General features: G+C 36.4%; 2 protein-coding genes across 3 annotated transcripts in view; both read right to left on the bottom strand.

Annotated features, from left to right (window-relative positions):
* On the bottom strand, window positions 1-4,274 carry cd74a (CD74 molecule, major histocompatibility complex, class II invariant chain a). The gene is made up of 9 exons (XM_041990485.1): window positions 4,071-4,274; window positions 2,648-2,817; window positions 2,052-2,146; window positions 1,834-1,890; window positions 1,680-1,763; window positions 1,496-1,574; window positions 984-1,184; window positions 828-890; window positions 1-733 (listed from the first exon to the last, which is right to left on the bottom strand). Exons 1-9 carry the CDS (start codon window positions 4,157-4,159, stop codon window positions 726-728), a joined length of 846 nt encoding a protein of 281 aa, XP_041846419.1. The 5' UTR covers window positions 4,160-4,274; the 3' UTR covers window positions 1-725.
* A 4,243-nt stretch (window positions 4,275-8,517) lies between these two features.
* The window catches only part of LOC121642758 (bifunctional heparan sulfate N-deacetylase/N-sulfotransferase 1-like), a 44,378-nt gene continuing 38,920 nt past the window's right edge, over window positions 8,518-13,975 (bottom strand). For both annotated transcript variants that reach the window (XM_041989653.1, XM_041989654.1), the window contains exons 12-15: window positions 13,767-13,937; window positions 11,372-11,481; window positions 10,457-10,559; window positions 8,518-10,349 (exon numbers count right to left, since the gene is read on the bottom strand). In XM_041989653.1, the coding sequence (XP_041845587.1) occupies window positions 10,230-10,349; window positions 10,457-10,559; window positions 11,372-11,481; window positions 13,767-13,937 (504 nt within the window). In that variant the 3' untranslated portion in view covers window positions 8,518-10,229. The remainder of the gene's footprint in view (window positions 10,350-10,456; window positions 10,560-11,371; window positions 11,482-13,766; window positions 13,938-13,975) is intronic.

Consider the following 13,975-nt stretch of genomic DNA (forward strand, 5'->3'; position numbering starts at 1 on the left):
TGTTGTTAGAAAGACTTTATTTAGCATTCTTAACACAAACAGTTTCAGAGAAAAACCGCTTCCTCAAATGGTCACATCCTTTTAAAAGGCAGGCTCATCCAAATCATAAAAACTAAACTTTCATGCACATATCCATTTGAAGGGCCTTCAATATTAGACTTTACAGTGTTGAAAGCATTTGATAAATAAACAGAAATAACCCTCATTTACTCTGATTATCCATAAACTTAATTGGAAATTGTTTTCAACAGAACTACTTTGAGCAGTAGTGGCTATTTTCTTATTTTCAAACAGAGCTTTTTGTTGTTGTAGACACCACAAAGAGACGGTGTCCCAAAATCCAGCAGGTGAAACACAAACTGCATTCAGTTCTTGTAATTTGGCTGAACCGATCTTTTAAACATTCTTTACAAATAAACAAATCTAACACTCATAAAGTTTACTGTACTTAATGCATATTAAAAGAGGACACCCAAAATAAATTTTATAAGCTACAGCAATTGGAGACATTTGAAGCAGTACACTGTAACAGGATTCTACTAATTTGATTGGCATCAGTTAGCAAAATGATTAAAATCAAGAGATTACAAGAAAGAGCAGCTCATTGGAAATTTCACTGCTACAGTGGCATGTTAGCATCAAGTTTAAAAATAACCCTTTTCATATGTTTGCAAAAACTGGGTAATGAGAAGGAACACCTTGTATGGTGGTTTGCCTCATGTGTTTCACTGTTCTGCAAAAAGAAAAAAAAAGTATTACAACCAAAAGTTTTTGTAAATGGAGTGATAATCCACAAAAAACAAAACAAGCTTTCCTTTAGATCTTACCCTCAGGGTCGAAAGTCTTCAGCATCATCCTGGGTGCAACCATCATGCGACGATAAGGTGTGCCTGAACAGGAATAAAGGTCAGTTTGTCATTGTTCATGATGGCCTTAGATAATAAAATCAAATCTCTTATCTGCATCTTATCTGCATCCTTTACCTCTGCGACAGTCTGGGTGGCCTCGCATGGTGGTGCCCTCAATGGGATTGCCGGACTCATCCACACACCAGCAGTAGCCAGTAGCGTGCCAGCACTGCATGGGCTTGTAGTGGCCCTGCTCGTCACACTGGGGCTTGTAGGAACCAATCTTGCTGATTCCAGATTCAGACTCCAGCTGGCATTTGGTCTTGACCAGAGAGGCTGTCGAACATTGAACAATGGAAGGAATTTTAATTATTATGACTATGTGGTACAATTAACAATGTGGAGGTATTTATGGAAATGGATTGACTTGAATATTTACCTCCCAGTGAAAAAATCTTTTTTTTCTTATGTTTTATATCTCAATATTTCAAATCTATACAAAAAACTCCACCTTTCTGTCCTAAATTGATCACTGGAATATATTACACACTGGATAGTTGGATATAGGAAAATAAGTATCTGCTATTTCAGCACTTCTCTGGATCAGCACATCAGCTAATAGAAAAAGAAAAGCAAGTTGCAGTCACCTGACTGAGGAGTGGGGGTTGGAGGCTTCTGCTGGGCCATCTGGAAGATCAGCCAGTAACGCATCCAGGCCTCAAAGCTCTGCAGAATGCACCATGTTAAACAAACATGTCTGACTATATAATTTAATTTGATTCACTCTAAGCTGAGCTTTATTAGCTTTCACATGTGCACTTAAGGCTTTACCTTCCACTCGCTCTCATTGATCTGCTGCTTCAGGCTCTGCAGGTTGGCCAAGAAGGTTTCATTGAACTGTGGCAGACTGACGTCCTGTTGAAGGCAAGGGCTTAGTTACAACAGCCTGTCCATATACAACAAAAAACACAGGAGCTCAACATACCTGCATGAGATCCATCAGCTGTTTTTCCACACTGACAACAGCAATGTCCTGCAGTTTCTGGTGGAAGAACAGTGATCAAATAATTAGTTGTTGAGTTACACTGAAATTTATGATATGAATTAGAAATTTTTAAATTTTACTTTCTCAAATGCAAGTCATTACTGCCACTAAAACCACAGTTGAAAAGATTATTGGGGGAAAAAGTAAAACAAACTTACTGTCAAGGGTGTCTTAGATGAGGAATCATCATCAGTGAAGTCCCTCAGCAGAGGAAGGGTGTTCATTGGTATGGCCATCCTCACTGGGGCCACAGCTGGAAAACAGCAGCAATACCACAATCCAAATGAGACACAGTGGGAAAAAAAGGTCACATTTAATCAGATGTGTTTTATTTAAATGGAAAAGTAGATCTCTATAGAAACAAACAGAAAAAATGTTTTAAAAAGAACAAAAAAGAACATGGGCTGAAATGTATTAATAGAAAAATAAAACTGACCAGATTGTTTTTACAGATCTTTTTCAGTTTAAGACAGAACAGACATGGGATTTATTATTATGACTCTAAATGTCACTGCTTAAATTCTTCTAATTATAAAATGAACATTTCCCAGTTGATTTCCCCTCCACATGAATCACTGCAACACTTTCATTTCTCTATCTGGCTATTTTTTCAGAACTTCTTTAAAACTAATGCTCACTTCTCCTTCTACCTCTTCAGCCCTTCTCCTACTCACTGATGGAGATGAAGCATTACTGATTGTAATACATCCTTATTACAATACAGCTTACAATATGTTAAGATTTCCCCCTTTACCCTGGGATGAGCGTGTCATCTGTTTTCCCATTCTCTCTGAGTTCTTCTGAAGTGAGTGAATCTGCTGCTTCTGATCAAACACCATGTAAGCGGTGAAGACCTGGCTGGCCAGCAACAGAACTGCCAACGTGGTCAGGCCTGCAATCTTCAGGGCACGGCTGTTAGACCCCCTGCAAGAGAAAAAAAAAATTATAAAAAGAAAAACAATTATTTATATGTATCTATACATTATTAGAGAACATATCCAGAAATAACGATGTAATAACTTTACAAATAGTCTTACAAATTACAAATAGAAGAAATACATTTTGTTATTTTATGCTGCAATAGTTTATCTTCTATTTTCTTATTATATTTTGTTGACTTCATAAAATGCTTATTTTGTCACTCATTAGAAACCCTGTATTAGTTTAGAAAACACTCCTTAAATGTTAAATCATTATTATAATTACTGTTACCAATTATTGTTGCTGAAGTTGCCATATCATTGTTTAGTTACGTTGAAAAAATTCTTATTTCCTCAGCCGTTTTTTTTTCTGCAACAGCCAATCGCATGCGAGCATCATCTGTTACTAGGTAGATGCGATCTTATGCCACGACGTTACCACACGAATCATTTAAGACCTACAGAACTAGACGTGTGTTAAATTAGACCATTTTACTCTCACAAAGTCCTTCATAACGACAATAACTATTTTAGCTTGTTTCATTACCATTTTTGGATAATCAAAGTGAAACTTTAACCCGGAAACTAACATATAAAATAGATGTAAACAATGTTTATTTAACTAGCCTATAGTCCGACGAAATGATGTTGTCATATGTTGTCATTTAGTGTTGTTATAGAAGCCACCAGCTTTAAATAATACAAATAAATAGTTTTTCTTAAGGTATACACGAAGTTACAGTGATAACACTATTTCAATTTTAAAAGTGAAAAAGAGCACCGACAGCCAATGCCAATGGCAACGTCATCAGTTGCTAGGTAAAACTCTGGTCTGGTTATAGAAAGTGGCTGTTCACTGGAAATAAATAAGAATATTACATATAAAGAAGGGGTATTGATGCCTGAAAGATCTAAAAATTATCAACATTTTATTTAGATTAATAGATATTAGTGATAATAAACTGCTTACTGAGTTTTATTATTTCTGATATGAAAAGACCAAATATAAAACTCATATTCTATTTAGAATTTACAGAATTCAGGTCTGTTTATTGCAAAATAAGTTAATGAAGATGGCCTTACTACTATATGTAATCAACCTAACTCAGGCGGTATTAAAATATAAATCAGTTTAGCTAAATAAAACAAATACCCTCTCCTTATAAAAGATATATGTATATACACAGTCCGTAGACATCTCTGAATAAACAAGACAGTGTTGTACATAAAGAAATGTGTATGATCAGTTCCTCTCACCCTCTGGGCTGTTCATGGCCAACAAGAGCCTCTTCACTGCCTGCCAGGCTTCCTCTGGCCATGGGAGCATCTTCTGCAGGGTGATCCATCTTTTGTGGAAGTCTCTCTCAGCTCCTCTAAAGTATAAAACTGAAGGAAATTCACCAGGTCAACTGCATAAATTGCCTTCTGATTAAGGAAGAAACACTTCTCAGGTCCCAAAGAATGTAAAAAAGCCCCTCTGTTAAAAAGTACTGTGGGATGGATCAGTGGGGAAAGCTCTGATTGGTCAGATTTCACATCATCACCTGTTGATAGAGGCAGACTACAGCGAAGATGAAGCTTTAAAGGCCAGAATGCTTTTAAGTTTCATGTTATGTTGGGGTTTATTTTATTTAGTTAGTTTTTTGTTTTTCTGTTGTTAATTAGTATTTTTTTAATGCTATAAAAAGTCACATAGATAAATGGAATACTGAAAACAGAGAACTTTACATTGTATTAATTTCTTTAAAAAACAACTCGAAATGTTAACAAGAAAGTTAACAAAAACATAAAATAAATAATTCTACGTAAAAACTCATGAAGTCAAAGGAGAACCAAGACGTTTACATTAAAATGCACTTCTCAAACGTACACTACACCTACTGACAATAGTTCAGCTTATGGAAACTAGCTTAATAACTTAAACTTAATAAGCAGGAAGACATTTTTATTTTGTGTTTACTTCCTGGTACAATAGAAGAGGCTTCTTTGTTGGCTTTAGGTGCTCTCCCAGGCTAAGAATCGAAATGAGCAAGCATAAATTCCAAGTATATTTACTCTGAGTTTGAACAAATGTCAGTATCTACTACGGCTGTGTGATGTGGCCTAAAAATAAAATCTCAGATTTTTTCAAACCAAAGCTGATTTCCAATAAGAATCCTTTTTTTTCCTTTTCTTTCTTAAAAAAAAAACATTTTAAACTTATTAAAAACAATGTTAAGCTTAAAATCTGTTTATGATTTATCGATTTATTTACATGAGTGAACAACAGAAACAAAGTAAAGAACGTCATAACCTTTCTACCATAGCTTGCATACAACACAACTGCATCTGTGATCTCTTTCCTTCTCATACGGGATCCACTGCAGAAATAATTCCCCTAATAGGGGTCATCTCTTAAGGAGAGTTTGCGGCCTGTAGTTGTCTTCTGCATCTTAAAGAGAGCAGCATTTGTCAGTGGAATTTAATGCACAGCAACAGTCCAGGCGGGACTGACGGTTCACTTCACTGTACATCTGTTAGTATGTAGTGTTTGTGGTGCATATAAAAGAGGAAAAAAAAATCAGGTTTTCATAAAAATACATTTTCAGAAACAGAAAATTTAATTTATTGATTTTATCTTTTATTCGCCCAGCCCTAGTGTTTATGGTTTTTATTAAATAAAACAGTTGTTCCCTTAAAATCATGTGAAGACCTCTAGTGTGTGTCACATAATTTTAAGGTACTGACTTGTTCTGCTTCTGGAAGGTATGTCACAGTGAAGTGAAACCAAAGCAAGAACTAATTCCAATCAAACCAGACTGACAAGAAAGTGGCAAGCTTCTAGAAAACTGCAGTCACCATTTTGAATTGTAGGTGATTATTATAAGTCTGGAATTACTTGTATCTTTTGGATTATTTATCTGGCTGTAGCTGTATATGAAAAAAAGGCTAAATGTGCAGCAGATTTCAGGGATTTAGATCCACATTAGAGGGAATGTTTAGGAATCACAGCTCTTAAATAATATTAGTGCCTTAATTTAGGTCTTAATTACAATAGATAAAATGTTCATTTGAAAAACTTTACTGAGAATCCCTTTCTCCACTTCTTTTCTAGCATTCTGCAAGGCTTTTACTACAAGGTGTTGTTTGGAGTCTTTCTGCCTTTGTTGTTGACTTTAGCAAGTGAAATATGACCTGGGTTTTGACCAGACAATTGCACAGAATAATCCACTTTCTTTACCTTCAGAAACTTGTTGCTAAGATGTATTCACATTATATAATTTTTCCCCACACTGAATATTGCATTAGCAGTTGCATTTACAGGAGGAACACATCTTAACTTTAGAATCCCGTCAAAAAAGATCTGAAAGTTGCTGACAGAAATCATTAACATTTCATCATTGTAACATCCTAGAAAAACATACATTTTCATAACTTTATAAATATGAAATTAGCTTGTTTCATTAGAAAATTCTCCAAGAGTTTACTCTTTTTAATACATTTCTTAAACAGATGCTTGGTAGTGGCACCTGGTTCCCCACAAGAGCTGACCTTGTGGTACCATTTAGACACGCTGCGCTATCAGCAAATGGAAGTAAACATTGGAATAGCCATTTTCCTGTTTTAAGTCTTCTAAATATTCCATCTTCAAGGCTCATCTCAAAAACTGGTTAGAGGAACATCAAGCCTTGATTATTTAAAATTTTTCTGTTCATATGTGTCTGTCGTATGTTTATATATATATATATATATATTGAAGTTTTTAAAATATTCTTTGTTGGCTTTAAAAGATTTGTTCACCACCTGTAAATCAATCATCAGAAGGAAGAGTGTTCAAAAATCCACATTTTTAAAAGAAGGCAAAAACACCAGAGTTTGAGTAGAATTGACAATTCTTTGTTAAGCCAGTAATAAGAAAACAATACATATCTTCTCGAGAAGGAGGCCTGTTAGCTTAGCTTCTGATCACTAATACACAAAGTGTCGGGACCCTTCGGTTCAGCCAAAAGACCCGCCTAACTAAATTATCCTCCTCATTTATAGTGATACAAAGCATTGTGGCTATGTGCGTGCATGTGGTGAGCCTTCATGTGAATGTGTATTTTGCAAGGTGGTCCATCCTTCTTCCGGGAATTTGATTCCTCCAGGTCCTTCGTCTGAGGTGCGTCAGAGCTGAAAGGAAAAAGATACTATGCTCTGCTTCACTATCTTTTTCTGCCTTTCTACTGACTCCCTTGTACTTTTTCTCACAATATTCACACAAAGGCTATTCTTTTAATGATTTCTAAGTTACTGGGAAATTCCGTTCTGCTAGGCGTGAATAGATAAGCAAAGAGATGTAACAATATTTAGATTACTCCCTAGTGGCCATCCAGAACATTGTCAAGGCCGCTAATTCTCAGCTCTTTTCTCAGTATTGAACTCAGTAACCTTATATGAGTTTATGTGAATGCACTATCTGTAACCTGCAAAGCAATGATAACAATTAAGCTGTAGTTCTATTAATTAAAAGCAGAGCCTAATGCACGTTACTAAAATCTAAGGATAAAATGTAAATGAATAAGAATGCTTAAATGAGTAAATGAATAATAAATGAGTAAATGAATCAAAATGCTTATAAAATATTTGCAACAATATATATATATATATATATATATATATATATCATGATTTTATCTTTTCTTGTATGAGCATCTGTCTCACATGTGGGATACCATAGTTCGATTCCCCCAGGGGATGAATATTAACCAGTAGAGATGTGACGTTCATGAACAAATCAATTCTTTTGAACAGCTCTTTTAAATGAGTGCTGTGAGCCGTTCATTTGTGAGCCAATCTTATACAAATTTTCCACACTGCCTTCATCACATTTGTGTCATCACAGAAGTCTGTCCAACACGCTCGATTCATGTGAAGCATCTATGGGCAGAGAGTATTGTTGGGAAATAAATACTGAGTTCTATCCAAAACACTTACCAGAATTTGCACTGACTGCTCAGGTTTATCCTTTTTTTTTATCTATATTTTTCCCATCATTTTTTAAATCTTGTATAGTAGATTTTATATTGGTACATATTTAGATTGTCATTCTTATATATTGTGAAGTTTTTTTAAGATATTGTAAGAACGAGCCAGTCTTTTGAATGAAAGGAACCTCAAGATCCGGCTCCCTTCAAAGAACCATAAATTCCATCTCTATTACCCACTGTAAGCTGCTTTGGAAAAGCATCTGCTAAATGACTGTGCTGACAACACATGAAAATTAGCATTCTATGCTATAATTTGACATGTTGATTTTTTTAAAATGTTCATTAACCTGCATTGTCCCAATTAAATAAACATATAAAAGGTTTTTGGGGTTGACCCCGCAATATGGCTTATTGTCCATTTGTGTTGTGAAGCACTGTCTAATCAACTTGGCTGCATTAAATTTAAGCTGAGTCAGCTGTTTTTCCCTAAGCACCATAGAATTAATCAAGTCACTTGTCTTCCATCACATTGTCAATAAATACTTTTGATCCAGGGGGATCTACTTATTTGAAAGCTGCCATTCTTCAGCCTTTACCCATATGTGGCTCTAAGTGCCCTCAAAATGGTGAAGCTGTACTTAAACCCCACATTCATATCATTTCATTCATAGGCAAAGATGCAACTACTTAAGCATTCAAATACTTCCAGGCCTGACTACAGAAAATCATTAAAAAAGAGAGAAAAAAGATCCAAATACTGAAAAATACAGTGGTGTTTTATTTGCAAATTAAAAAGCACCGACAATATTAGTTACACTGTAAAAATTATTGACAACAATTACAAATATTTATCATACAGTCCAGGAGATTAGTACCATCGTTGCTGTTATGTGTTATCACGTAATACTTTATATGGAGAGACTCAGTACTTTTGTACAACAGTTGGCAGTGAGAGGACATGAGAGGAAATACTCTTTTCGACACCTCCACACGATGAAAAATTATCCAAACTGCCCTCAGTGCAGCACTGACGTTTCACACTACAACAACGGGCTGATGGGACGTAAACCCAAGCACATTCAATAATTTAGGTCTACTGAGGGTTTCGCATTATGTACATTACAACGTCAGGAAATGATGAACCAACATGTGCATCATTATTACATCAGAACAATGTACAAAACTATTGCGGTAAGAGCAGCTTCTTGTTAACTATGCTTGACATCTTGTAGCAGTGGTAACAACCTTGATGGACAACCAAACATCTGTATGGCGTCAGTTTTCCTGTGACTTAATTTTCAAACCAATACCCAACTTTTTCTACCCCTTCCCAAAGTCTGAAATCCTCCAGTAAATGAAATAAAATAAAATATAAAACAAGATATACAATTTTGATGAAAACCCAATGCTGAAAACAGATTGTGAAATGCACTCTTCTTCTGTACACCATCTGAATCTAAATGATCAGAGTGCTCAATTAACATACAGTAGCTAGCTTATGATCTTCTTCACAGATTGTAGTAGGAGCCATTTAGTTAGTGTGCTTTCCAGTTACCTGTACGCTCAGAATTGATGCTCACATGAGTGCCTTTTGTGCTTTCAACATCTATCCTACTGTTTCTGCTTTAGCCCATTCAGTGGTCATGAAACTGACTAAAGAGCAGGCTGAGCCAAAAAAACAGTATAAATAACCGTACTGTACATCTTGCTCATGTGAAAACAACACAGCTAAAATGTTTAGTTTTGGTACATTCTAAAAAATATGCATTTCCATCAGCAACACAGAAATGTTAAATCTGAGAAAAGAAAACAAAACATACAAATAAAAAAAAAAAATATGATAAAAAGAACCTTCAAAAGTCCATGTGGTGATCGTTTGATGAAGATTCTGTCCTGGCACTTGTAAATGCAATAACTAGATTCTACCAAGGCTTATCAAGTAAGGCTACAAGATGCAGCCTGAGTCAAGATTCCCAATACTTCTCTGTCTTTCAGGCTGTCTTCCATTGTGTCGGTTCCATGTTGCCCACCGCCATGTGCTCCACACCACACCTTTCCTCTGGAGACGCACGATAGCGTTCATATCTCTGACACTCGTTTTACAAAACTGAGACCAAAGACAACTCAAAGTTTGCTTTCCTTTCTTGGATTTCCAGCAAGAAGTTTATGTGATGATAGGAGGTCTGATTAAAATTTGATCTGTGATTATCAAACCCTGAAGGTCCTTTGAGGGCAACAACGAGTGTGTCAGTGACGCACAAACCTTTTAGGGCAGCCGTATTCTTGGTTGGCCCTGTTTTGGAAGATCACAGTTAGGTTTCGAGTTCTAGTTTTGTATCCCCATCCTGAAACTTCCACAGATTACAGTATCTGTGAGAACAACTTGGGATCTTCTACATATCAGGCCACTTGGCTGGGGAGCCCTTGCAGAGTCGAGCAGCTGTCGTCTTCCCCTGTTGCGGTTCTGCTACCTGGTGTGGACCAGCTCCTCTCGGAGCCAGCTGGGCAGCGACTGACCCATCCTGTAGAGCAGCTTCGACAGCTCAATGTTGTGATCCCTGTAGTACTCCCTGAGGAACTCCTGGGACTGAAGAAGACCAGCAGTTAAATTAAATTATATTAGGAAAATAATCTAAAAGTAAACTGAGACTAAAGACGACTACCCCCCACCCCCCCCCTTTTTTTTTTTTTTACCTCAGGGTCCATATCAGGGTACCTGCGTCCTTTACTCTTTCCCAAACACTTTGTCTTTCCTCCCTCCAGCAGCTGACACCAGAAACCTTTCTTGGGGTCAAACCTGCGCATGATGAATACCCGAATACATTATGAACTACAAAACATGATTTCAATCTATAATTAAATTCTAAAAAAGTATAAATCAAAAAGTGCACTACTTAAAATATGCTTTGCTTGCATTTCCTCGGTGTTGTTTTTCTATTTTCATGCTGGAATAATATTATTGTTTATTATATAATTTATTATTGTTTATTATAAGTGAGCCATTATTACATTCATTAGTTGAAAATGGAAAGTTTCTCCAAAATCAGCTTTAAAAAAAAAAAAAAAGCAAAAAAAACTGCATTATTTAAAAAGCAGTGAAGAATTTAGTAACATCTATCAATAGTCCCTCGTATTCCCTCTAGTTCATACATCAGTTCTGTGAAAGATGCAAAACCCCAAGACATCAATATAATTTGTGCGAGTTTACATATTATAAAAACAGGATACCAAGTATATAATAAAACAGGCAGTTTGCAGGTGGGTGAGAAGGTGATTCTGTGATTTGTACAGTAATGCTCTTTGGGTGGTCTGTAAGACTATAAAAACTCTATATTAATTAAGCCATTTACACTTATAAATATTAAAATTACACTTATGGTAACAGATCCCATTAAATGCAACACAATGCAACACACCAGAACATAAAATGTCAAAAACTTTTTCAAGAGTTTGGTAACATAAAGCGGAAATCATTGCTGTTTGGTGAATAAAAAGGAAGTATGTCATATCTGGGTTTGTATTTGAAACCAATAAAGTCACCACTTAGTCTAAATCCGTTTGTAAGCTTGTGAACAAGCAAGACTACATGAAGGCGCAGGGGGTACTTACGCTAAGATCTTGTGGTAGTTGATAACGTTGGCGAGGCCAAGAAACTTTTGGATTTTATCCATGACTGCGGCAGGTTCGGTCTTCAGCATCTGTCCGTCCAAAACCAACAACTGGGTAAAGACACAAAGTAAAGAATCAGAAGAGGAAGAGGACAACTGTGTATCTGAAAGTTTTGATGTAAAATCAAACCCATCTAATAAAAAAAAACCCAATAACTGCTTAAAATCCCTGAAATAATCTTTTAATGGGTGAGAACATTAAAATAAATTGGAAAAACAATTAATTGCGGTTTTCTTATGCACTTCCTGTAGACCCCCCGCAATTTTATCTATGCTTCTGAAAAAGCTCCTAAAAACTACTCCTGCTTGTTGCCGAGTCTATGTGAACACACTTAAATGCAAACACGATGACTGTGAGTGAAGTGTCCAGCAGGTACGTGGCTCTGAATGGGAGAACAGGCTTTAACTACATTTTTGGCAAGTCTGGGTGCAACAACCTTTTACGCTGAATCATCTTAGAAGTGAGGTCATCATCACATTCTGAGTCCTTGAGGCTTGAAATGTAAAAGGTCTCACAATTCCTTTGCAATTCCCATGTGGGAGACCCAAGTTTGAATCCCACAAGGGATGAACCTTCTAGTTGGGTCCTTAGGCAAGACTTTGGAGAAAAGCATCTACTAAATGACTGTAGGGTAGAATAATAAGTCTTCATATAGAGTAGGTTTGTGTTTATAGATTAGGGATGGAGATTTTCACTGATCTGAATCAGTGGTCCGAGACAGACGTTTAAGATGCGGCTGCACCAACAGCTTCAGTGTGCATCAGATACATCTGCCGGCTAAATGCGCAGTGTAGCTTTCATAGCATGTCCACATGGGTAAAACCCATGGTTACATCGATTAGCACAGTTTATCCTACCCGTGTTTTCAAGGCACCTTGAACGCATCATTACTCTCTTTTGGCATTTTGTTATTAAAACATACAGGAGCCAGGTGTCACAGCCACTTTTAGTAAACAGCAAACATGGAGACAACAGGTGAGGAGGAGATATTCAGCATATGTAAGTTTTATAAGTATTTTGTAAAACATTGTAAAATTACAGAATGAGAACACTATTAGAAAAAGGACCTGAGAAAAAGACTGTTTGTAAATGGTCCTGTGACCTGACTACATCTGTGTTTTTGTCCTCACACATATTTTGGATAGTTCATGAAATGGTTATGATTTGGTAGGTGTGCAAATCTAATTTTAAACAGCATCAGCAGTTAAGGCCTTGGGCACACACTTTGTAATATTTGGCACCCCTTATAAAGTGGGGCAGGAAGACAAGGTCGGGAGGTGCTGCTCTGTGTCTAAAATAAAAATTCATTATTTAATATATTTTCTAAAGCATGACTAAACATCAGATTTTTCCATTAAGGGTATAATTTAAATTTTAGCTTCTTTTGCAAACTGATGTGTGAATTCGCTTTACATTTAAAAACAGAGATGCTTAAAAACAAATCTATTCTTAGAATAAAACCAGAATATTAATTTGTGTGTGTAAATATTAACGGCTTGTTTACTGAATTTCATCAGACAGAAAAATTGATCCACATGCTTCAGCTCTCTGTTGGTCTGTAGGAAGTGCTGACAGAATTTACTGGAAATTGTGTGACGGTGGGTTAATCAATACAAACCCATTTAGGAGAAAATTAACTAGTACTCAATATTTTCCACCATGACATCATTGATTATTTTTAAACTATGGGAATCATAAATATATATCTTTCTGTGTCCGACTCTGCTTTGTTATTTCCAGACAATCAGGGCCTGATTTTCCATGCTGTGATCGTCAACAAAATGTATCATTTTTTAATCAATAACATGTCCAATCATTCATTAAGAGAAATAAGAGAAAAATGTTTTTAAATCAAATACATAAAGAAAGTATTTTGCACACAAATGGCACCATTTTAGATTTTTTTTTTTTTAATGTGCTAACTGAATAAATACATTTTTTTAAATGAGAGCACACTATTACTGACAGTCTAGTTTGGTAACCACACTTCATGGTTGCCTGCATGAGCAGCTTACAAATCTGGACAGTTTGGAACACCAAGGGCTCTTTTATTTCCCTTTGAGAGTATTCCTAAAGGGCACCTCTTTCACCAAGGGCAGCTGGATTTAAAATATTCTCTGTAAGGAATACAAACACACACGTAAGCCTCCCTTACCTCCCTATCAACTTCTTGAATCCTTGGGTCATGAATCCTAATATACCCCACTGGAGAATCTCTCTTTTTTTCCCAACCCACTCTGAGGAGGTTTGGGTTGCTGAGCGATATATAACATTGGTGTTTGCTCACTGATTGCCTGTTGCCCACTTCTATGTGAATGAACAACCCCCATAATACCTGGCTGGTGTGGTATAAATTGAGCCAGCGCTCCAGGTGGATGGCATACCAGCCTGGTATCAGACAGCGATTCTGCAAGACCCGTAGTTTGAGTGGAGCATCGCGGCCTGCAGTGATGACTTCATGGAAGGAGTATTTCAATGCCACAGGATCGTCATGCGCTCTTTGGTGCTGTAGCATGAAAACAAAGTAAAGACTGAGCGACACTT

This window comes from Melanotaenia boesemani, chromosome 7 (genome assembly GCF_017639745.1).
Source record: "Melanotaenia boesemani isolate fMelBoe1 chromosome 7, fMelBoe1.pri, whole genome shotgun sequence".
Taxonomy (NCBI): domain Eukaryota; kingdom Metazoa; phylum Chordata; class Actinopteri; order Atheriniformes; family Melanotaeniidae; genus Melanotaenia; species Melanotaenia boesemani.